The sequence below is a fragment of the Gadus macrocephalus genome, chromosome 21 (genome assembly GCF_031168955.1).
Source record: "Gadus macrocephalus chromosome 21, ASM3116895v1".
Classification (NCBI taxonomy): domain Eukaryota; kingdom Metazoa; phylum Chordata; class Actinopteri; order Gadiformes; family Gadidae; genus Gadus; species Gadus macrocephalus.
Window position 1 is genome coordinate 6,975,609 of NC_082402.1, and position 24,640 is coordinate 7,000,248.

At 41.9% G+C, this 24,640-nt stretch overlaps 1 protein-coding gene and 3 long non-coding RNA genes across 5 annotated transcripts; 2 read left to right on the forward strand and 2 right to left on the reverse strand.

The window, feature by feature from the left end:
* Positions 1 to 779: 779 nt before the first annotated feature.
* On the forward strand, positions 780 to 1,288 carry LOC132450046 (uncharacterized). The gene is made up of 2 exons (XR_009523776.1): positions 780 to 845; positions 896 to 1,288. It is a non-coding gene; the product is annotated as an uncharacterized LOC132450046 (long non-coding RNA).
* A 6,218-nt stretch (positions 1,289 to 7,506) lies between these two features.
* On the forward strand, positions 7,507 to 10,423 carry LOC132450013 (uncharacterized). Of its 2 annotated transcripts, XR_009523728.1 has the most exons (4): positions 7,507 to 7,654; positions 7,982 to 8,131; positions 8,939 to 8,990; positions 10,319 to 10,423. It is a non-coding gene; the product is annotated as an uncharacterized LOC132450013 (long non-coding RNA). The 2 variants fall into 2 exon arrangements; XR_009523729.1 differs by lacking the exon at positions 7,507 to 7,654 and having other exon boundaries at positions 7,782 to 8,131.
* Positions 10,424 to 14,772: 4,349 nt separating this feature from the next.
* Positions 14,773 to 16,907, reverse strand: LOC132449852 (uncharacterized). The gene is made up of 2 exons (XR_009523684.1): positions 16,645 to 16,907; positions 14,773 to 16,240 (listed from the first exon to the last, which is right to left on the reverse strand). It is a non-coding gene; the product is annotated as an uncharacterized LOC132449852 (long non-coding RNA).
* A 706-nt stretch (positions 16,908 to 17,613) lies between these two features.
* On the reverse strand, positions 17,614 to 24,081 carry stum (stum, mechanosensory transduction mediator homolog). Its single transcript, XM_060042406.1, has 3 exons — positions 23,364 to 24,081; positions 18,266 to 18,462; positions 17,614 to 17,640 (listed from the first exon to the last, which is right to left on the reverse strand). Exons 1-3 carry the CDS (start codon positions 23,548 to 23,550, stop codon positions 17,614 to 17,616), a joined length of 411 nt encoding a protein of 136 aa, XP_059898389.1. The 5' UTR covers positions 23,551 to 24,081.
* Between the last annotated feature and the right edge of the window lie 559 nt (positions 24,082 to 24,640).

The window sequence follows — 24,640 nt, forward strand, 5'->3', positions numbered from 1 at the left end:
TCGGGCCGTCTAGTCAAACCGTGAGCCGTTAAAGGCACCCAGTGCAACTTTATGTAAACATTCAATGAAAAATAAACATTCAATTTCTAGTCTTTTTTTTACACGTAGTAAGTTTCAATAACATATCGACATTCAAGGAGCAAAGATGAGACATCGTTGTGGTGAGAACTGATAGAAAATCGTAAACAACAACAATCGCCGGTGGGGAGAAGCCATTTTTCCATTGACTGGAAGCCTGCTTTATTTATTGTAGGTTACAAAAAATAAAGAAAATGGCGGCATTGTTGTTGTTATCGATTTTCTATCAGTTCTCACCACACAACGACGTCTCATCTTTGCTGCTTGAATGTCGGTATGTAATGGCATGGAGTTATTGAAACTTACTACGTGTAAAAAAGACTAGAAATTGAATGTTTATTTTTAAGCCTCAAAAGTTGCACTGGGTGCCTTTAACAAATGTCAGCTAGCTATACTTAGCTTTGAGGATCGCGGTTGTTTTATTTTTTTTACCCAAATGGCAGAGAGGAGGAACAGAGGATTTTGTTTGTCGAAGATTATTGTGTTTGTCATGAGAACCATGGATCGTCTTGTGTGTTCTGTCTGATTGGGTCCCGCAAGCCGGGACATAGCTATTTCTGTGCATGGAGTGAAGGGAAACTATATCGAGGAAGTGTGTCCTGCCTGGTTTTCCCTACATGTTGGCTTCAACACTCATGGATGCGACTTTGTAATGCTGCATCTATGTGCGCAGGTGACCATTTTAAAGTGACCATTTTAAAGTGACCATTTTAACAATCACGTGTGTGTGTGTGTGTGTGTGTGTGTGTGTGTGTGTGTGTGTGTGTGTGTGTGTGTGTGTGTGTGTGTGTGTGTGTGTGTGTGTGTGGCTTGGTAGAGACGACATGGCTATCCTACTCCAAGTGTGGCGTATCAATGGTGGCCAGTGAAATGCAGCCTAGGCGTTGTCTCATTTGAGGGGGTCAATCGTGAATATTTCATATAAAAAAAACTGCCTCTTTCCTTTGTCAACTCGGCTACTTTGTATTAATTTCCGTTTTATGACACACGGACGCCCTGTCCCATATCCATTGTGTGAATATACAAGTTAACGACGTGTTGGTATTAAAATCGGAATACAAGGTTTAGTAGGATGCTGGTGACCGCACGGCTCTCCTGTTGGTGTGGCAGGAGAGATGCAGCAGGTGTTCTGAGTTTTCTAATCAAGTGCTTTCTTGCAGTTTTGAGGGACTAAACCAGCTGTATCGAATGAATAAATGTTTGTAAATTGCCTTCGTCCATTTTGTTGTTTGTGTGTGTCATGATGACGTCATGCTGTTTGTGACCTGAAACATTTTCTTTTAGTAGTCTTGGTTAGAGTTAGACGAGGCTTGGATGGTAAAGAAAGCCTTTTTACATACAGGTTACATATCCAATCAGAACAACCAATCAGATTGCTCAAAATGCCCAGCCAATTAGATCGCCCGAAAATCTCAGTCAATTACATTGCTCGAAATCCAAATCCAATCAGAGAAATTGTTTGCGTTATGGTGAAATAGTAATTTAAGATTTTTTTCCGTAATTTGAGTGAAAATGTGAGGTTTGGCGTGAGAGCATGTCCTTTGCGTGAAATGCGTGCGATTTGGCAGCGTCCTGCCTCGCGCCATAATGAGCTACATCTCTGTTCACCTCTGCTATTACACCTCAGTCAATTATAAAAAGCCTATTTAGGGTGGTAAATCTTTTTTTGCTGTGGTTTTGCCATGTGTCTACACAACAACGGAGGTTTTGGGACCTGAACATTTTGACTTTTCTAACTTCTTGAAAAGGGTAGACTTTTTGATTCCGCAGCCCTGGCGCCGTTGGAATAGCCTGGTTCTACCAGACTCTCGTACTTCACTTCATTTCTAGTACTGAAGGGAAATTCAAATTGAGCGGAAGAAATTCAAATTGAGCGGAAGCGTTCCAACTACCGTTGGAACGCATGGTGGTAACAGGCGAAACCTCCAGCCTAGGTATTTGAGTAACCCCTGACTGCAGCTCGCAGATGTGGGCGGGCTTAAACGTTTAAGCCAGCCCACATTTAAGGAGCGCTTTTCTGCCTAGCGGTAAGTGGCCGCTCTCTGTTCGTGTACATTATAAACTAATGTATGGATAGACCAACAAGTTGATCATTAAAATATTCATGGAAGTAACATGCATAGGCCTCATGTTTATGTCATGAGGTCGTTTGAAAAATAGCATTTAGGCAGTGTTTTTCAGCTTTTTTTAACGCCATGCCCGCGGGCCAAATATGAGGACACATAATCGGGTCCACATATGAGGACAATTAAATAAACTCCAATATTTTGCTTATCATGGTAATATTCTCCAAACCACATTGGTAAGATATGTTTCGTGAAACATTGAAACCTGATTAAAATTTTGCTTTTCCCCTCCAGATTTGCCTGCACATTGCACCACGACATTGCACCACATAACACACACATTACGAAACCAACAGTTATTTTAAGAACTCCTCTCTGTCTGCAGTGTTGTATAGTAGCGAAGTAGAAATACTTCGTTACTGTACTTAAGTAGTTTTTTTGGATATTTGTACTTTACTTTACTACTTATATTTCTCTGTACTTTTACTTTTACTTCGCTACATTTTGCGAAGAAAACTGATACTTTTACTCCGCTACATTTCCCTTGAAACCTTCGTTACTCGTTACAAAATCAACTCATCTTTAGAAAAAAAATAATGAATCATGAGAGATATGAGAATAACGTCGGGGACTGTGGTAGAACACAGACTGCGAGCCTGTTTGGCGAATCAGCTGTCCCAGCGCACGTTCGCAAAGCCCCCTTGCTTAGTTACTGTTGCTACGTCGATCAAAACTCCTACGACTGTCAACACACAAATGCATGGCTAGGACGAGGGCAAGGGCTATCAAAATTCTACTATTTGTATCAGGCTGGTTTGTACACGCAGTATTACAACACTATCTTATACACTTCAATACGCTGTATATGTGCAATTTTTGCTACAAAGCAAATTTAAATACCCTTTTTGGGCAGGGACTTAAGTTTTCCGAAAATCCGCGATCCTGGATGACACCAAAATCAATATTAAGTAACGTGTACCAGCGCTTGCGGGATAATAGGTCGGGCTACGATATCTGTCAGTGTCAGTGATTTTTTTTTGGAGTAACTCCGCGACAGCATCCAGATCATGGCAAAATGGACTGCAATATGCAGTGGAAGGATGTTTTCAAAAAAGATCAACAACGAAGGGGAAACAACAATAATCGAAGCAAAATCATACAGGTCTCAATCAAAAAATTAGAAACTTCACAACCTCAAAATAAATACCACCAGCACAACATTTTAAACTAGTAAGGTTCTTTCACCGCTGGGTAATATTTGTATATAATATTTCAAGCTAGCTAATAACCTATAAAGATTATTTATTCTTATTCCATCTCTGGCGAGGTATCTATCTAGCCAGTTAGTGCTAAGGCATGATTGGACGAGGGCAGTTATAGGGAGGAGTTTCGATAACGGTTACTTGTACTTTTACTTTCAGTACTTAAGTACATTTAATATCAGAAAAGTACTTTTGATACTTAAGTACAGTAAAGATCAGATACTTTAATACTTTTACTTAAGTACTATTCTAAAAGGTGACTTTTATTTTTACTTAAGTAATTTTCCAGTAAGGTATCTGTACTTTTACTTAAGTATGGCTTTTGAGTACTTTATACACCACTGTCTGTCTGTCTGTCTTTGTCTGACTGACTGACTTATGGTCTGTCTGTCGGACTGACTGATGGTCTGTCTGTCGGACTGACTGACTGACTGTCTGTCTGTCTGTCTGTCCGACGGACCGTATGTGTCCTTATTTTCTCTTGTCAGGTTCACTGCAATGCTTAAAAAAAAAATCATATTTCATATCCGGGTCTATAAAACTTTACTAATGCGCTATATTTGTGTGTGTTTCTACCCTAGAGTATGTCTGAGAGAAATAAAGAAGGTAATCAATGAATCATTCACTTGAATTAGAGTATGATAAGGCATAATAACAGGATTTGAATATCAACATTTAATGCATGGCCTTACTCTTTGCATAGTGCATTCCATTTTGATATTGGAATTCTGCGTTGACAATGATCAAAATAAAAGTAATGAAATACATTCATTTATTCATTCTTTGTGTCCATTTGTTACCCACAGCTACTTTGATTTACCTTGTGTTGCCTTCGTATGTGTGTGTGTGTGTGTGTGTGTGTGTGTGTGTGTGTGTGTGTGTGTGTGTGTGTGTGTGTGTGTGTGTGTGTGTGTGTGTGTGTGTGTGTGTGTGTGTGTGTGTGTGCCTGACAGGTGTACCACTGCTGAAATTGACGGACCTGGAAACCGGGAACAGGGTTGCTTGCTATGGGCCAGAAAAATACCTTGATACTTGCCTTTGTCAAACATTTATGGAAGCTTTTTTTTTTTCTTCTTTACTTTTTTGCCTGGGGTGAAAATAAAAATCAATGATGCAAAGTCTTCTGTCTTTGGTTTATTTGACTTAGCTAATATAATTGAGTGTACGAAATAATATGTGGCCTCAGATTTAGCGGTGCTGATCCTCATCCCAGCCGCACTCGGCCGCCAGCCGATCCAGTGAGTGCTGAAGGTCACAGGCCGATGATCCAATGAGGACCACATCATCTGCAAAAAGCAGTGACGAGATCCTCGGACCACCGAACTGCAAATGTGTCTTGTTTTAAATAAATGTAATAAACACAGGGAGAAACACGTACACACACACACACACACACACACACCACACACACACACACACACACACACACACACACACACACACACACACACACACACACACACACACACACACACACACACACAGAAACACGATAAATAATTAAATTCTTGATAATATATCCCGGGTTTGGATTGACCTGGGCACTGTTACATTTCTTTGGGGTAAAGCCTCACAATGGAGAGGGACAATCAATAACAGAGTTGGTTTTCATCAATTTGGGAGATCGCTTTATCTTGTTATGAATGAAGGGGTTAATGAGAGCCCGACAGGACAGACTAATAAACCAAACAGTAGATATCAATAATTGCAATAATCACATTTCCAAATGGCTTCATTATAGCCTACCTAGTTCGTATGCGACCCAAATACTAAATAGAAAAGGTAGGCTACATTAATATTTGATCACTTTTATTCTAGAAAGGCTTTTCATGCGCTGCGTTCGATACGGAGGGAAACTCTTTATCGGCTCGAGCTTCTGGCTTGTCACAGCCATCCCGTTCTCGTTCTCATTAGCTATTAATTGAGTTCACCTGTGTCGCCCCGCACGTGCGGGATGAATATTTTTGCGTTGCTCCCAAACGCGAATTAAAATGGTCCCGCGGTTGATTGTTGGTTTTTTGTGCGCTTTTGACTGAACAATCCGGACAACGTGGCCACCAACGGGGGAGCGAGGACCCCCGCATGCAAGTCACCAATCGTTTGTTATTCCTTGAGCTGGTTGAAGTTGTTTGGTTGTGTTTGGCTGCTGTTTTCAGAATGTGTCCACCGCACACACACATCGCTATATTCTTTCCCCTAAACTTAACCTGGATTTTACCGCTCGTCTGTTTGGTTTTGGCTCATTCTAAGTTTAGTGCAGTGTTGTAGGTTGTTTTTGAGTGCATTGTTGCACGTGTTTTTTATGAGGCCTAACGGGGGACGACTAAACGACTGACTTTACTAACGCTGCGGACCGCTACAACAACAATAACAACAACAACAACAACAACAACAACCTGTCTGGACACTGGGAAGGGTGTGCTCTTGAAACTGGACGCAAAATGGAACACCTGCAACTATTGTGAAAGTTCAACGTTTGGGCAAAATTGGAATTCGTGAAAGCAAACAAGCGCAAGTTAAATGGTAAGTATACCAATTGGCGAATGTAACTATTTTCGCCAATTGCTTTTTTGTTTCACAGCACCACTGGACTACAGAACATCCCGAGTGGAAATGACATCGGTGCAATTCTGGATTTTACAATTTGATGTCACAGCACCTTCTGCCGAGGCTTCACCTCGCTCAGGAATCCACAAAGAACTGGAAGTTCTGGGAAAAACCCAGAACGGATGTCTGGCAAACCGAAATTAGGGCGAGTGTGAAGTTGTGACCTCAAACTTCCACAATGGGGTTTGTTTTCGCTCCACCCGTAACCCCACTGGACTGGTGTATGAAAAGCTGTCAGACTGACTTCACTAGACGAATGACTGCGGGCATGTTATGGTTTGGTTTCAATTGTTGGTTTTTGGCTTGGTAGGTTTGAATTTAGGAGATGGATTAGTTGATTTACACATCCACACAGTAGGCTACTCTACATTCTCCCTTTTTTGAATCTTTCCTTTTTACAACTTTCCATACATTTGCAAATTGTTGACTGCTGCTGAAGTTGTGGGCTACTGCTGCTTCATACTTCAATGTGGTTTTATTCTGTGCTAAAGGATTTTAATTCCTTGCAATGTGGTTCTATGCAATACGGTTTTAATTCTTTGCAATTCTATGCACTACGATTCTAATTCTTTGCAATTCTATGCACTACGATTTTAATTATTTTGCAATTCTATGCATTATACGATTTTAATTCTTTGCAATTCTATGCACTACGATTTTAATTCTTTGCAATTCTATGCATTATACGATTTTATTTCTTTGCAATTCTATGCACTACGATTTTAAGTCATTGCAATGTGGTTTTATTCTGTGCAATATAATCTGAAATATGTACTCGGACAATTGCAGTTGGCCAATTGGGGAGTATAGTCGACCTATGGCTATAAGATGTGTATGTAAACATACTGACTGTACAGCAAATGCAATTGTGTTGGGAGCGTTTCACCTGGTAGCTTGGAAGCTAGTTTGCTCCAACGCAACTGTGTTGGGAGCGTTTCACCTGGTAGCCTGGAAGCTAGTTGCTCCAACGCAACTGTGTTGGGAGCGTTTCACCTGGTAGCCTGGAAGCTAGTTGCTCCAACGCAACTGTGTTGGGAGCCTTTCGCCTGGTAGCTAACCTGTGTGTTGTATTTATTCATATTACTTAATTGTCTAGCATCTGCATTAGCTAGCTATAGCTGCTGTATACGGGGAATGGGTTAGCCTAGCGATTTTTAGTACTTGCACTTGGTCCTATGAACATCAACACCGGCAAATTCAGATTTGTAGTAGGCCTACTGCAAATTTAAATTTTTGACAAATTTCATTTCAATATTTTGTCAAATTTCACAAAGTCCATTCCCAGATATACGAACTTCAGCAATGGAGGCAAGTAAGGTTTATCACTTTCTATGGCAATTTACTTGAGTTAAATTATTTGCTCTATAAAAACATATGGTTCTCACTGTACCATAATCATCTTGCTAGATATGCCTCATGCTGTCCTTTATATTACTTATTTGCAAGGAATTTAAGCATTGACAATTATTTATGAACGTTGAACCATGAAAGAATTAAATTATTTTTGTTCAGGGGTGGGTTTGCCCCTGTACATTTATTTCAAGATCAGTGTTCTACAGCGTTTGTCAAATTCAGGACTGGTGCTGGAAGCTGTAGGTGGAGGGAAGACCAGGAATGGTGCAGCTCTGCAGATGCTGAAGGGTAAGACAATGGAATACACATATTGATGGCTTGCTTGGATTGTTTAGATTGTTTAGAATGACACGGTCAGCGACTCATCGTACAGATCTAAAGTAATCCATACAGATGTGTTCATTCTGACTGTTAAGAAAGCATTCTCGGCCACTAGGACTAGTCAGGATGTGTATTACATGTGGCTGGCTTTTGGGGTTGGGAGTAATAACTATTGTAATTAGTTCTATCAAAACAGCCCACTATGTACTGTGCTGTAAAAGTGCATATAAAATACCCTATTGACATCTGAGTGAAGTGTTGGACTGCATTAATGGGGAGAAAACAAATGTCCAGTGTGCCAAAGGGTCACGTGTGTTCCTGAAGGGACTGAGGCGACGCAGTCGGAGGTCCCTGCGGTGGCGGTCAGCGGGAGGTGTCAAGACCAACCAGCTCCTCGTCCAGGAAAGGGGAATTCTTCAGACCGTTCTTCAAAGGTTCAATAAAGTAAATCTTATCATCTAAAAAATCTAGGACACAGTAGCTGGGTTCATCAGCAAATTGTAGCTGGGCTTTTGGTCCCCCAGAATAAAAGTCAATGGTGCTGAGGAGCGCTGCTCAGGTGACTCCCCCCCCCTTATTTATTATCTCTCTTCCCCCCCCCTAGAGGGGGGTGGGGGATGGGGGGGGGAGTTAGAGATCTACCTATTTATTTTTTATTTATTATGTTTCTTTTTTTTTCCACAATGTCTTGTTTTTTAAACGATTTATGATGACTATATGCTCTGTAAGGTGACCTTGGGTGTCTTGAAAGGCGCCTCTAAATTAAATGTATTATTATTATTTCCTATGGTAGAGGTGCGTGATATTTATTCGAGAGATGGTACATGAAACGGATGACCTGTTAAGATGCTAGGGGGATCAACTCCCAGCAGCGGTACCGTATCCCCAACGTCTTAATGTTGTAACCTGTCAAACCCAACGCTAACATTTCGGGAAGCTTTCAGTGCATCCTGACAATGCCACTGTTGGATACATTTACACTTGGTTGGGGCCATTGTATAAAATTAATCCATCGATACCATCTCAAAATAATGCTCTCATAGTGTGTGCTTTTGATTTTTTTTTTTCGCTTAGTCAAACTGATATTGGCTAATGCTTAAGAATCGTAAAAATGAATAATTGCTCTTCCGGTCACACAATGCTTGCTTCCATCCTTTGTATAATTTTTATACCTACCCTTGGTGTATATTTTTTGCCCTTCTTGCTATGACTAATTTCCACTTGGGATCAACAAATTACTGTTTTTTTCAGGTCACGATGGAAGAGCAGATGGCTGTGCAGTTGCCATGGTGGAGAGACCCAGGTGAGAACTTTGATAAATGGTTCCTTCATTCTTAAATGGACCAAATGGCAATCACATAATCCCTCCCGATTTTAATAAAAATTTTGAAGACTGGGAATAGCTGAACTGACTTGTATACATTTATTGATGAAAGATGGTAATCCAGCACTGACTATTTTAATGTGGTTTTGATGTTGATGCACTATACAATTTTAATTCTTTGCAATTCTATGCACTATACGATTTTAATTCTTTGCAATTCTATGCACTATACCATTTTAATTCTTTGCAATTCTATTCACTATACGATTTTATTTATTTGCTATTCTATGCACTATACAATTTTAAGTCTTTGCAATTCTATGCACTGCGATTTAAATTCTGTGCAATTCTATGCACTGTACGATTTTAATTCTTTGCCATATGGTTTTATTCTGTGCCGTATAAGACGGAATATGTGCAGGCGGTGTCCTTTTGGTTCAATCCATCTAAACATGTAATCACCAGCGAGACTTGTGTTTACCTGACACTCGAGAACCAAATTATTGGGTTAGTCTCACTGTGATTGTATTTTTAAGATGCATGTATACACCTTAGTCGGACTAAAATCAGACCGGATCGGGTTTCTCATCGTCGGATTAAGACCTCTAGATTATTCGATTGATGGTCTCATTAATCGTGCATGTACGTTCAATCAGGGTTATGCGTTCTGCGCATGCTGGAGATTTTTTCCCAGAGCAGGAAATAGAAGGAGACAATAGTCATGGTGTTGTCGCTGTCAAACGGCAAACACGATGGAGAGGTCCAGGAGCAAGACACACTTTTGGACTGACGAGGAAACTCACCATGATGTACCAGTTAAAATACGTGCACAATTTACAGTTTATGGATGGGAGGAAGACTAGAAACTGATTTATTTAAAAAAGGTGATTGAAATGGGTACAATGCCATGCCACCTATCGTACTGGGACATGACATGCTTCGGCCATTGAATCGATGTGTACTTGGACATTTGTAGTGGTTTCATAACAAGGTTGAAGACTCCCTGGGAATAGCTCAACTGACTTGTATCAATTATAGATACATTTATTGATGAAAGATGGTAATCCAGCACTGACGATTTTGATGTTGTTGCCGTAATGACTTGAAGCCTTTTCTCTCCTGTAAATCAATATAAAATCCAACCTAAATTACTGAATGTAATGACCTATGTTTGATGCCAGATGGTGTTGTTACTGCATTTGTGTCTTTGATTGGCCTTCACGTTTGGTGAAGGCCAATCAAATGTCTTCTAAATCTGCCAGCACACTGTGAGACTGACTTTACTTTGTGCCTTCAATTTATTTCAGAGTATGATGACCGAACAGTTGATCTACAACGATGGCCTTCTCCCTATCCACCCTGAGGATCCCTGGCTACACCTACAATCCAATCTACCCCAGACATAACCACTCCTCCTGCCTCCTACACACCATACTGTTACCACTTTACCTTTTTAACTTTAAAAAAAAAAGTACTGTAATTCACACCATGTTGTAGGAAAAGCATGTTTAGCTCAATGATTGATACATTCTATTTCTGTGACCCCAACAATTGTATTTCTAACCCAGTTACCTCGTAACCCTCTTTCGAAGGGAGCGACTAAAGGGACTAAAGCAAACCTGAGCTTAACAATCTTTCTAATCTTTCTTTCAAATGTCCTAAATTGAAACATATAAAATGCCTAAAGTAACTTGTCTAACAAAACAAAAAGCCAACCTAATACCCAAACTTAACCATCTAACTAAAGATCTCAAATGCCTAAACTCTCTTACCTTAACCGAGTACCTAAACCGAACCATTTAACTAAACATCTCAAAGGCCTAAACTCGCTTACCTCAACCTAACCTAATACCCAAACTTAACCATCTAACTGAAGAGCTCAAACACCTAAACTCTTACCTTAACCTAGTACCTAAACTGAACCATTTAACTAAACATCTCAAAGGCCTAAACTCGCTTACCTCAACCTAACCTAATACCCAAACTTAACCATCTAACTGAAGAGCTCAAACACCTAAACTCTTACCCTAACCTGGTACCTAAACTTGACAATCTAACTAAGCATCTCTAATAACTAAACTCTTTCCTAATACCTAAACAATCTTTAATACAATCACTAATGCCTAAACTTAAACAAACACCAATAATAAAAGTTAACCATCCTTAATCTTAAACCCAAACCAGACTTGTCCCTGGGTCGCTCCACTTTGTTTCTTTAAAGGCATCTCTTTTCCCCTGCATCTGTGTTTTATTCCTTGAGGACTTCGGGTGGGGTGCCATACAGTGTTGCATGGGTTCTTGGGTCAATTGTGGCACCCATTGCACTCCTGACCATCCCTTGAAGAAGGGATCCCCTCCACTGCGTTTCTTCTCAAGATTTCTTCCTTGCTGATTCAAGGGAGTTTTTTCTTGCCTGTGTGGGGGCATGGGTAAAGGGGGGTGTCACAAATATTTGGCCTGTTAAGCCCTTTGAGACTAATGGTGATTAAGGGCTATACAAATAAAATTGAATTGAATAAAGATACTTCATCTTTACAGATTTTGTTTTGGGGAATTGGGACAGCTGAGCAGCTTAAGCATCCTTACTGGTGAATCTGATCTGACGATATCAATCATAGGACTATGAAGCTGCAGAGTTCTTCCAAGAAAGGGTTCCAATCCAGGATAGCTTTTAACACACTTTATTTGTTAAAGTATTTCGGTATGGTAACTACGGAGCAAAAGGAGGTGGAAGCGTGTTGAACACGTGCTGTGCGTCTCCCTGCTGATCAAAAACATTAACCCTTTGTCTGGTAGCAGCTAGAAGATTCTGAAGTCCAACTTCTCTGTCGAGATTGAACTGAAATGCAATGCACAACATGCAATTTGTCCTTATCTCAATTTTTAAAACTTTTTATATTTTTTATTATTACTATTTATTGTGCTGCGCTCTCTCGCTCTCTCGCTCTCGATCTCTCTCTCGATATTAATACTGTACTTGACTTGGGAAGCCCTGCACAAGAATTCCAATGTGTTTGAACTGTCTGGTTTATGCACAAATGGCGAATTAAAACCTTTGAACCTTTTTTTTTTTAACCTTTTTGAGATTGATCGGGTGAAGTGGGCGTGGCCTATGTGACGTATTAGCCTCGGCTTCACCTATCTAAAGGTGCTGCCTTCTGTGTGGTTGGAGCAGCTATTGCAGCCTTCAATAAGGTCCTGCTCCCCTTGTGGCAATGTATAGTATTTAGGGCTTATATGTTTGGTCCTGCTTCCTTGGAGCTATGTGGGGGCAGCTCAGGTTCTTAAAATACGTAACAAAGCCAATAACATAAGGCTGAATATGTGAAAAGACAAGGTAGATAATGATCGAGGAGTAAACAAGGAAATGATTGGTAAAGCAGGTAGAGCAGTTGTCTTGTAGTTGTAACCAAAAGGTTGCTAGTTCGATCCCCAGCTCCTCCTAGCTGAGTGTTGATGTGTCCCTGAGGAGTGCCATACAGTGTTGCATGGGTTCTTGCTAGATTGCATTACGGCTGAGGCCATTGATTAAGATTGTTAATTTGAAGTGTATGAATAAAGAGTAATTGAAGTGGATTGTTGAATGTCTTTCAAATTTGTCACAATAGGGAAATCTGTTTTGAATGCAGTGTTTATTGCTACTATAAAACACCAAGAATAGCAGGCTATGTATAAATACTGACCACCATATTTTTTTTAATAAAAAAACCCTATGTAGTCATCACTCACCCTCAGGCTCTTGTCTAACCCTGCTGAGCACGCCTGGTTGGCGCTCTACTTCGCTGAAGGCCATTTGACTTCATAAAAGCTGCAGTTCGTAAATGGTGACAAAGAAGGATGAAAGGGGTGCTGGTTCTACTGGTCTAATCTAATAAAAGGGGGTGCTGGTTCTACTGGTCTAATCTAATAAAAGGGGGGTTGGTTCTACTGGTCTAATCTAATAAAAGGGGGGTTGGTTCTACTGGTCTAATCTAATAAAAGGGGGTGCTGGTTCTACTGGCCTAATCTAATAAAAGGGGGTGCTGGTTCTACTGGTCTAATCTAATAAAAGGGGGGTTGGTTCTACTGGTCTAATCTAATAAAAGGGGGTGCTGGTTCTACTGGTCTAATCTAATAAAAGGGGGTGCTGGTTCTACTGGCCTAATCTAATAAAAAATGGGCTAGAAGCCATGTTCTTGTCGAAAGCTTCCTGTAGGCTTAATCCTGTCTGGAATACTAATGGCTGTAATTGACCCAGAGTTAGGGGCAACCATGACTACGGTTACCTAACTGGAACCTGAGTGACACAACAGGTTAGCATGTTTTATAAGCCTGGTTGGTTCCCAGCCTAACTAAATAAAGAACAAATAGAAACATGGTCATGGATTTAGGGTCCTTAATGGAAATAGATTCTTGCTGCAGGCTTTCAAACTGTTTGGAGCATTTTAGTCATCCGAAATTGTAATTGATTTAGATGTCAACATGTTGACATGTCATGTTGATATTACAGAGAGAGGGTTTACGAGAGAAGGAGAAGACGGATAGAGATAGATGGAAAGGGAGTGAGAGAGAGTGGGAGATGGAATGCTGTGTGGTCAACATCCAGGGAGAGAAATCCTTATTTGGAGAACACACTGTAGCAGCAGAGTCCATAAACTCAAACCTCTTGAGAATCCACAGAATCCACAAATCTCACTTGTATGTATTACCAGAATCACAGACCATATGTCAAGGTGCCATTTAAAAATGTCTCAATCTCGAAAAGATTTGCACTCATTTTCTCAAATGTTATTCTACTCAAGATTAATCAGTTTATGAACTATACACATTTGATTATTTTATTTACTGTAAATAGGCCCAGCTCTGCTATTCAGTAGCCATGATGTCAGGATGATACCCAGAATATTCAGTGTTTTCACCATAAAATTTGTTTAACATTTGTCCCTCGAGTTAGTAAGTGCAGCTCATAGAAGGGTGTTGTTGATTTGATTATAGATTCAGCTAGATGGGGTTTGACCCCAGGGAGACGACCTTTTGCTCGTGAAAAAACCCTAATATATTGCAGCACAGAAACACGCATTTGGCAAGACCAACAACATGTGTGTGTGTGTGTGTGTGCGGGCGTGCTTTTGTGTCTGCCTATGTTTGTACGTGTATATATATTTTTTCTATGTATGTGCGTGTGTGCGCATGTCACTGTAAGCGCACATGCATGTCGACGTATGTATGTGTGCACGTGTGTGTGTCGGACTGTGTATGTGTCTGTGCATGTGTTATGTGTCTCAATGTGTGAATATTGTTTCTGCTGTACATTTGTTCGCCTCTCAATGTGAAAATAGCTGCTGTAGATTACATGTATGACACATAAATCATATCCTGTCAGTTTATACTCCCCCAGAGAGCCACTGACAGCAAGTCTGTATGTGTGTTTGTGTGTATGTGTGTGACTGAGAGAGTGGTAGAGGGACGTGCATGGGCGACACTCCAATAAAAAATGAGAACGATGCTATTGTGTGTGCTTCTGAAATAGGGCTACTGGTTCTCCAACAAGAAAAGACAAAGATGCTCAGAACATGACTTAAAGACAGCCACACTGTTACTGTAGGTGAACGTTTGAAATAGATCAAATAACAGTTATACCATCATATCATGAGAATGATAGAATACCTTTTGGTTCAATACACCATTCGAGTCAGCATCGTACACAAATCTTATGAACATAAACATGCCCACACACACAAATCCCCTCAAATGCATGTTATGAAAGGTGTAATGATCGTAGTTCTGGTTTATCAGTTTTATTATAGATGATAAACATCTGTCAACTAGGTCACAACATCAAATTATGGGCTACAATTTGTAACGCCTTACTCTAACTTCATTTCCACACCATACAATCTCACACACATACACAAAAACACACACAAACCCACGAATACACGCAAGTTATTGTACCGGGTATGTATTCATTGTGTTTAAAGTTTGTAAACTTGTCCTTGGAAGGAGGGGTCCCCCACTCTGCGTTCCTTCTCAAGATGTCTTTCTTGTTAATTAAGGGCAGGTTTGCTAGGGTTAGGGGTTTTCATAAATATATGGCAGGTGAAGCCCTTTGAGACAGTTAGTGTGATTAAGGGCTATTTAAATACAAATGACTTGACTTCAAGAAAAGAGACAATGGTCGCCATTGTTATTATTGTATAATAATTTCTCCTGCTACTACCACTAAAGTAATTAATGCTTTCTTCCCTTTCACACTGTATTTGACAGTTTGAGTGCTTTAAGTTAGGGAATGTCTTCAAATGTGTTACATCTCACTTGAATGTGGGCATGAGATCTAAAGTGAGGTTCTCAAGAAGACACGATAAAGCAGAAGCTGTACCCAAACAGTAGACTGATGCAGTTTTCCAACATATAGTTTTGTGCAATGCTAGCTACAGACAGTCCAAAAGACCATGAACATAAAAAAATAGCAACCACTTCTTGTTATTTCTGCAGCTTTCTAAATAAAAGTTGGGGTTTGTTTATAATACAAAAGGTACCAATGATGGTGATTAACATTTCCTGTGTCTATGTGACTATGTGTCTATCCATCAATCATTTCATTCAACTTTTACCAAACAGATTAATATTTTGGAAGATATTGGTGTGCTATTAAAGTATGAGGTAATGTTGACGGATTACATCCAGCATAGAATAACACGGTTGTCCTTTTTTGCAGGTGGACAGATATAATTAAAATAACCATTTCATTACAATATAAACAAGTCATTTGTTTATAAGGTGCCATGTCTTGCATGTTTGCCGATCCATGACCATTGCAAGATTTCTATAAATTTGCTGCTGTCCGTGCTAGGTTGTTTGATTGAGAATCTGATTGTCAAATATTGGCTTTACACATTTCAGTCTGCAGCCTACTGATAAAATAGCAATTTAACATTTAATATAACAATGAACAAAAGAGCATCAACCTTATAATACGCCGCCTACACAATATAGTGGAGTTGGTTTTGTGAATAATAATTGAATGGTTGGGATCCCTGTGTTTATTTTATAATACTGCTTCTAATTTCTCTCTCCTTTTTTTCTTGCTTCATTTTACTCTCCCTTCCCCTCGAGTCATTCGAAATCTCCTCAAGTGAAGTGAGAGTTGACTTCCAGAAGCAGGGGCTTAAGGAAGATTCCCTGTCTGAGTTGACATCCACAGACCGGCTTGACTCAGACGTCTTGAGCGAGAGCCTGGTCCCTACAGCCTGGAAATGAGAAGGTGCAAGAGAAAGTGAGATCATAAGAAATGAAGAAAATGCTCATGAAAGTTTCAAAACATCCGTTCCTCAGACATCCCTTATTGCTTCCCTCAATGAAGCGTGAACGTTAATTTAGACTCGTTAGTCGCTGTCAAATGTAATGCTATCGAAACAGTCTAGGCTTCATGCCTAGCTCAGGGACACTCTCCCCACTGGGGTCCACAGAGCCAAACTGGTCAGGGACCAGTTTCTGGGTGGGGTTAAGGGTCGGATAACAGCGGAGATGTCTCAAATGTTAAGCTTGCGATAAACAAACGCATCCAAATACAGGGATAATACATGTCAGAGAAATGCGATTACAAGAGATTGAATGCTATTTCATTAATTTGTTTTCTGTTTTAATCACCTACCATCAGAAACTTTGGGTCACGGTGGAGGAGCAGAGCAGGAAGGGAAAACAAGAGATGAGAGAGAGATAATGAGCTATTAAACAAATCCCAAATCACATCATCGTTCCTCAATTACATCGTGAGATCAGGAACTGTACAAATTAAAAGTTACTTTCCAGGAATGAGTCATTGTGGGTTAAAGTACGTCGCAGAATAAAGAACACATATCTCAGTGATCAAATGCACACAGAAAGTAAAACAGCCAAACACAGGTTTAGGAGAGAGAGAGAGAGAGAGAGAGAGAGAGAGAGAGAGAGAGAGAGAGAGAGAGAGAGAGAGAGAGAGAGAGAGAGAGAGAGAGAGAGAGAGATGAGAAATGAGAAATGAGAGATGAGAGATGAGAGATGAGAAATGAGAAATGAGAAATGAGAAATGAGAGATGAGAGATTGAGAGATGAGAAATTGAGGGAGGGTAGGAGAGGGGCACAGAGCGAGTGTAGACGAAAAAATCAGTAGGTGTTTGGAGGAGATGTTAATTATATGACACCTCATATTCCAATAGTAACGGATACAACACGTAAACAAGGATTTGGTTGATTTATTGTTGATATGATACGATGTCAACTGCATTTAGGGTTCCAAAGCAAAATATTAAATATCAATGTGTAACATGTTGGACTTGTTTGCCCAAAAGCAAAGCAAGTTTCAGGGAACAGCACAGTGGGGGGGCTTTGCTCATCTTACACCCACCCACAAATACACAGTTATCTCAACACACACACACACACACACACACACACACACACACACACACACACACACACACACACACACACACACACACACACACACACAGGGGTGCAACGACACACACTTTCACAGAGACTATACAAACACACACACTCACAGTCTGCCCGACACACACACAAAGGAATTTGGTGTAGCTCTTCGCCCACACAAAAATAAAAACAGCTTTGAATTTAAATGAAATCAAATGAAAAGTAACGGTACGAAACTCTGTAAGAAACAGAGTTTTCAGGTTTTAATTTTGTACATTATATTAAATTCATTCATCAATCCCTTGACCAATCCAGCTAAACAACCCAACTACCCAATTCCCCACATTCACCCTCCTTACCCCTCCAGCCATCACTCCATCACTCCATCACTCCATCCATCCATCACTCCATCCATCCATCACTCCATCACTCCATCACTCCATCCATCCATCACTCCATCCATCCATCACTCCATCACTCCATCACTCCATCCATCCATCACTCCATCCATCCATCACTCCATCCATCCATCACTCCATCACTCCAGCACTCCATCACTCCATCACTCCAGCACTCCATCACTCCATCACTCCAGCACTCCATCACTCCATCCATCCATCCATCCATTCATCCATCACTCCATCACTCCATCCATCCATCACTCCATCACTCCATCACTCCATCACTCCAGCACTCCATCACTCCATCACTCCATCACTCCATCCATCCATCCATCCATTCATCCATCACTCCAGCACTCCATCCATCCATCACTCCATCACTCCATCCATCCATTCATCCATCACTCCATCCCTCCCTCCATCCATGCACCCCTCCCTCCATCCCTCCCCCCCCCCCCCCACCCCTCCATACTCACTGGCCAGGATCACCATGTCCATGCCCCAGAAGATGCTCATGATCCAGCCCACCATGATGACGGCGGTGAGGATCTGGATGAGCGCCGCCGCCACGTTGAGCAGGAACACGCAGCAGACCCCCCGCTGGGCCACCAGCTCGCTGCGGGCGCCACACAGCACCGCGAAGGCTGAGAGGAAGGTGCCTGGAGGGGCCAAGGGAGGGGAGGGTGGGGGGGAGGGAGATGGGAGACCGGGTCAGAAGGGAGGGTGGGAGGGAGGGAGGTGGGAGACCGGGTCAGAGGGGAGGGTGGGGGGAGGGAGACCGGGTCAGACGGGAGGGTGGGGGGGGAGGGAGGTGGATAGAGGGAGAAGGGGGAGGGGGGAGAGAAAGATTGTTGGGGTGCTTTTTAGGAAAAATGAGAAACAACTAATGCAATACATAATTATTATTTTGAATGTTTAAAAGCGTATGTATTAAGGTTTAAGTCTGGAGCTTTGTTGTTGGCTTGTGTTTGGTCGAATTAGCTATGGAGAAGAGATGAATCAAGCTCCAGTACAGGCAAACACACACCAGCACGAAGAGAAGAGCAGCAACGGTAAGATGCCCCGCCCACACTACGGTCAGACCCCAAGCAGGTGGTCCCGCCCACCTCCAGCCGTTAGCTGTGATTGGCAGCCCAGCATGAACATGAATGCTCTTTATTAATCCATATCAATGCCCGTTACACTTAATAACACACTATCCCCTTCTCAGTACACATAGGGTGACTTAAATTTGCAAGATTTGCTCAGGCTTGAATTGATTATTAACAAGAATGATAAGAGGCATTTATGAAGAAAGTCTTCACCTGAAATGACAAGGTTCAATAATAACTGTAATTTCATGATCATGTATTTCGCTCCAATGAAGCTGTCACACTTAGTTCTCTGTTGGCATTATTAAAAACTCGAATATGTATAGTGGAACGCTCTGTTTGAAATGTGGTGTGTGTGTGTGTGTGTGTGTGTGTGTGTGTGTGTGTGTGTGTGTGTGTGTGTGTGTGTGTGTGCGTGTGTGCGTGCGTGCGTGCGTGCGTGCGTGCGTGCGTGCGTGCGTGCGTGCGTGCGTGCGTGCGTGCGTGCGTGCGTGCGTGCGTGCGTGCGTGCGTGCGTGCGTGCGTGCGTGCGTGCGTGCGTGCGTGCGTGCGTGCGTGCGTGCGTGCGTGCGTGCGTGCGTGCGTGCGTGCGCGTGTCACAGCCCCTATATATTATGCAGTGTAATGACTGTAATCGTCTAGCCATTTGGAGGAGGGTTAATAAGCGTGCAGAGTGGAGGCCTACTGCTGTGTGAGCATGCCTGTATGGTATGAGTGGAGAGAGAGAGAGAGAGACATCGAGAGGGAGAAGCCAGAAAGGGGGAGAAGGAGCGGGGGAGGAGGGGTGTGTGAGAAAGAGAGGAGGACTACCAGGGCAGGGGGTCGGGAGGCTAATTTTAGCCCTGTGTAACAAACATGCTCCCAGCAGCCGAACACACACACACACACACACACACACACACACACACACACACACACACACACACACACACACACACACACACACACACACACACACACACACACACACACCCATCATGCACAACTCCAATGTGGTTCATTCTCTAAAGCTATTGAATACAAGCTTTGAACTCATCAAGCAATACCGCTGACTGCTGAACTGGTAGGTTAACTCGCGTTATTCTACTGGTACATAAAGCATCCTGGTGTAATACCACTATGAGTGATACACACAAACACAAACACGGACACACATACACACACCGCCGGGCTAGAGCCATTTCTACCACTGACCATACACATCACTCCTGAAGGACCCGTGTGGGCATTCCAGTGCATATAAGGCAAAAGGACAGGAGGGCCAACTTAAGGAGCTGCACCCTAACTAGGCAAGGTTATTGCTCGGTTGTTTGTTTTTCAGAGAGGTACACAGGAAATAGGATCAATCAGGAAATTGAATGTATTCCCTGGTTGATAGGCCACATGCCTCTCAGCCAGTCACAATTGGAAAAGGTCGTTAATTGCTGTTTGTGCCAGCTGTTTGTGTGTGTGTATGTGTGTGTTAGAGTATGTGTGTGTGTGTGTGTGTGTGTGTGTGTGTGTGTGTGTGTGTGTGTGTGTGTGTGTGTGTGTGAATGCGTGTATGCCTGTAAGCGTGTATGTGTGTATCAATAATGCATGAATTATCCTCATGCACCAATTTCATAAATTCAATAAAAAGTTCCTGCTATCACCCAATGCGGTTTTTCGTGTTGTAAATGAGCTTACACACACACACACTCACACACACACACACACACACACACACACACACACACACACACACACACACACACACACACACACACACACACACACACACACACACACACACACACACACACACACCTTGTGTTCATCTTTGACCGAATGTTGTCATAGCAACTAGCAGCAGCTATATTCTCCGGCAGGATATTATTTCTAAAGCGATTCCAAGAGAGACTGATGTGAACAAACAACCCGCTGCCAGAAAACGAGACAATGCTAAGCTGATAGGCTAGCATTAGCCTAGCCCTCCATTTCATCACACAGGTCCTTGTTTGATGTGCCTTTGAATTTGCTGTGACCTCCTGTGTTGAACAAAGCGCGTTCACAAAATGCATTAACATTCTTTGTTTTATTCAATATTAACTCTATTAGCAGTCATTAAGTCGCATGACCGGTACATTCTTTTCTGCAAGGTGAGATAGACCTGACTGGCATTCTCTAGCAATCAATATATTAGCAATAAGGTACATATGGACTCGTCAACGTGGCGAGAGAATATAGAAGAAGACAGAGAAGACAGAAGGAAGAGAAGACAGAAGGAAAGAGGAAAGAGAGAGAATGATCCAAAATCAAAAAAAACTTTGACAATCTAAAGACAACAGAAAGGTTGTCATCATTGATAATCACATTCTTCTAAGCCAAGATCCGATCTTAAACATGTAACATTATTTAATATGAAATAGATTAAGCCATAACAATCTTCCCGTAACAGGCAAAGAGAGAGAGCGATAGAGAGCGAGCGAGTGAGAGAGAGTGAGTGTGAGAGAAAGAAAGCGGGATGCAAGAGAGAGAGAGAGAGAGAGAGAGAGAGAGCGAGAGCGGGATGCAAGAGGGAGAGAGTTAAAGGATGAGTCAAAGAATGGTAATGGTATTCTCTCAGTCAGCTTCACTGAAAGGACTTTAAAGGTAAGGAAAGGGCACAAGGAGACGCACGCACACGCAGACACACACACACACACACAAACGCACACACACACACACACACACACACACACACACACACACACACAGAAACACACAAATACAGAGTTCCAAATCACTACACTACTAATCAATGCAGACAAAGGGGGGATAGTTTCACTAAACATCACGTATTGCTGAATTACATCTATAATCAATAATTGTTTGCTGTCACTACTAGACATGAACCAAATGCGGCCCCAAGGGAATCCATGTCTCTCCCTCTCCCTCTCTCTGTGTGTGTGTGTGTGTGTGTGTGTGTGTGTGTGTGTGTGTGTGTGTGTGTGTGTGTGTGTGTGTGTGTGTGTGTGTGTGTGTGTGTGTGTGTGTTGAGATAACTGTGTATTTGTGGGTGGGTGTAAGATGAGCAAAGCCCCCCCACTGTGCTGTTCCCTGAAACTTGCTTTGCTGTTGGGCAAACAAGTCCAACATGTTACACATTGATATTTAATATTTTGCTTTGGAACCCTAAATGCAGTTGACATCGTATCATATCAACAATAAATCAACCAAATCCTTGTTTACGTGTTGTATCCGTTACTATTGGAATATGAGGTGTCATATAATTAACATCTCCTCCAAACACCTACTGATTTTTTCGTCTACACTCGCTCTGTGCCCCTCTCCTACCCTCCCTCAGCTCTTATCTCTCATTCTCTCTATCTCTCTCATTCTCAATTTATCATCTCTCTCTCTCTCTCTCTCTCTCTCTCTCTCTCTCTCTCTCTCTGTTTCTCGTGTATCCGTGTCTCTTTTTTGGGGGGAATATTTTGCGTGTGTGTGTGTGGGTTTGTGTGCCTAACAGATCAGTGCCATTAGTTACTAATTTATCCATTAGCCTAAAGATTCCATTACATGAACTCCAAAGACAAACACACACACAGACACACACACACACACACACACACACACACACACACACACACACACACACACACACACACACACACACACACACACACACACACACACACACACACACATGGATTAATCCATACGCATACAAAGAGTGCACACACACTGAGTGTGGAAAAAATCCTGTTTTCAAACAGTGAGTGAAATATATGGGGGGTGTAGTAGCTTCCTTTTATGACCAAGGACATCATTGAAGTGGTGCAATTAGTGGGTCTGCTGGGGATTCAGTGTGTGACTCCCTGTCAAATAACCCCCCCGACAGGCCCCCGCCTCCACCCTCCCCCAGCCGCCCTCCACCTCACCACAACACCCCCCAACCTCTGATCCCTCTCTCTCTGGAACCAACATCACACACACACACACACACACACACACACACACACACACACACACACACACACACACACACACACACACACACACACACATATATATAAACTGAACATAAAGAAATATAAGGTGTTATAACGAGCATATAAATAACATTTTAATCATTTAAATGTATGCCATAACATGTAACATGAGGTGTGTAACATGCTTTATGTAATTTGCATTGTAAGAGCATCTGTATAGCGTTGCCTTTAACATGAGGCCACACCCCACAGAAGATGAACTGCGTTCACTTTCTCTCAAATGCCCAAATTGATAACCACTCTAATATGTACTGCAAAATATTCTCAAGTAACATGTAGATCTATAGATATGTATCAATTATTTTCTTCTTAATTTAAGAAAAAAAAAACGCAACACAATGCAATAATGAATATGATAATCACATTTGTTATCATACATGAAATGTCAAAATATGAGAATACCTACAGGATTATAAAAAGTTAATATCCAATACAAAAAAAGACGTTTTGAAAAGAGCAAGGTGTGGGACTCACCTAGTCCAGGTATGAAGGTGTTGAGGAACAGGCAGATGACTGCCAGAGGGAAGGGCATCGTGGGAATAGCGGCGCGCAAAGTTCCCTTCTTCTCCCTGACCTCCACCACGACTCCTCCACCTGCTGCTGGGGCCCCAACCACGGCTTTGGTACTCATCTGGCAGCCTGTCCCCTCTTTATCTGCCATTGCTGTCTCAGTCGTGCTCTCTCCCTCACACACTCAGTCTGACTCTCTTTGTCTCTGTCTCTCTCCTCCCCTTTCAAATCTGTAGAGCAGGCAGTGCAATATGAACCAAGAGCTGGTCTACTCTTACAGCTTTCACAATAAACTCAGTCAAAACTAATTTGAGATTTTACCGAAAAAGGATTAGAAGTAATCAGAAATATTATTTGCACAATCAAATCCATATCGAAACTTATGGGTCAAATTCGATCATTGATATTCCAAAAAAGAACATCCCAAAAATGTCAAAACTTTCTCGCATAAACGGTACAAACTGTATTGATTTCAAAATAATTTTCAAAAAAATATTGCGTTATCAAAGCATTGAGTATTCTTCAAAAATTCGATCTGGTACCCGCGAGGTTATTTTCTTCAGTGGACGTTATTTGCTCGGTTGAACGTCCCTGCTATAGTCCAGGGTCCGGGAGATGTTTCTCCGTCAGGCTTCAGCGCTACAGCTGTCCTGGGTTGTCTTTGGTTTCCTTAGTAAGTCCTTGAATTGTGGGGGGGGGGGGAGGAGCTCAGTCACCATCCCCCCTTACAAAGACTAGAAACGTTATTTTTAATGACTGGAACCTCATTAAAAAAATCGAGGCAATCTCTTATTCCTCGCAGAATGTTGTTGGCCAGTGAAATGATTTCGGAGCTCATTTTGGGAAGCACCACCTGCTAATTGTCCCTTGGTCCCATCGGTGGCGCCTTAATTGAATCACGTGAGCTCAACAAAGCCAAACTGAACACTTCAAACTGCTCTCTCTCTCTCTCTCTCTCTCTCTCTCTCTCTCTCTCTCGCTCTCTCGCTCTCTCGCTCTCTCTCTCTCTCTCGCTTTCTCTCGACTAGTTCTGCCATTTAGATGTCTCCCCCTCTGTGTTTATGTCCACCCCCCCAACCTGTTGCCTTTTATTTAAAGGTGCAGTACACATAGCTTTTTTGCTATTACGTTGAGTTTATGTTCAAATGTGCAATAATGTGTTTCTTTTCAGAAATGACAAAGAGAGAGGAAAGTTAGGCTTAATAGAAGGATAAAAAGACAATGAACACAATTAGAAAGAT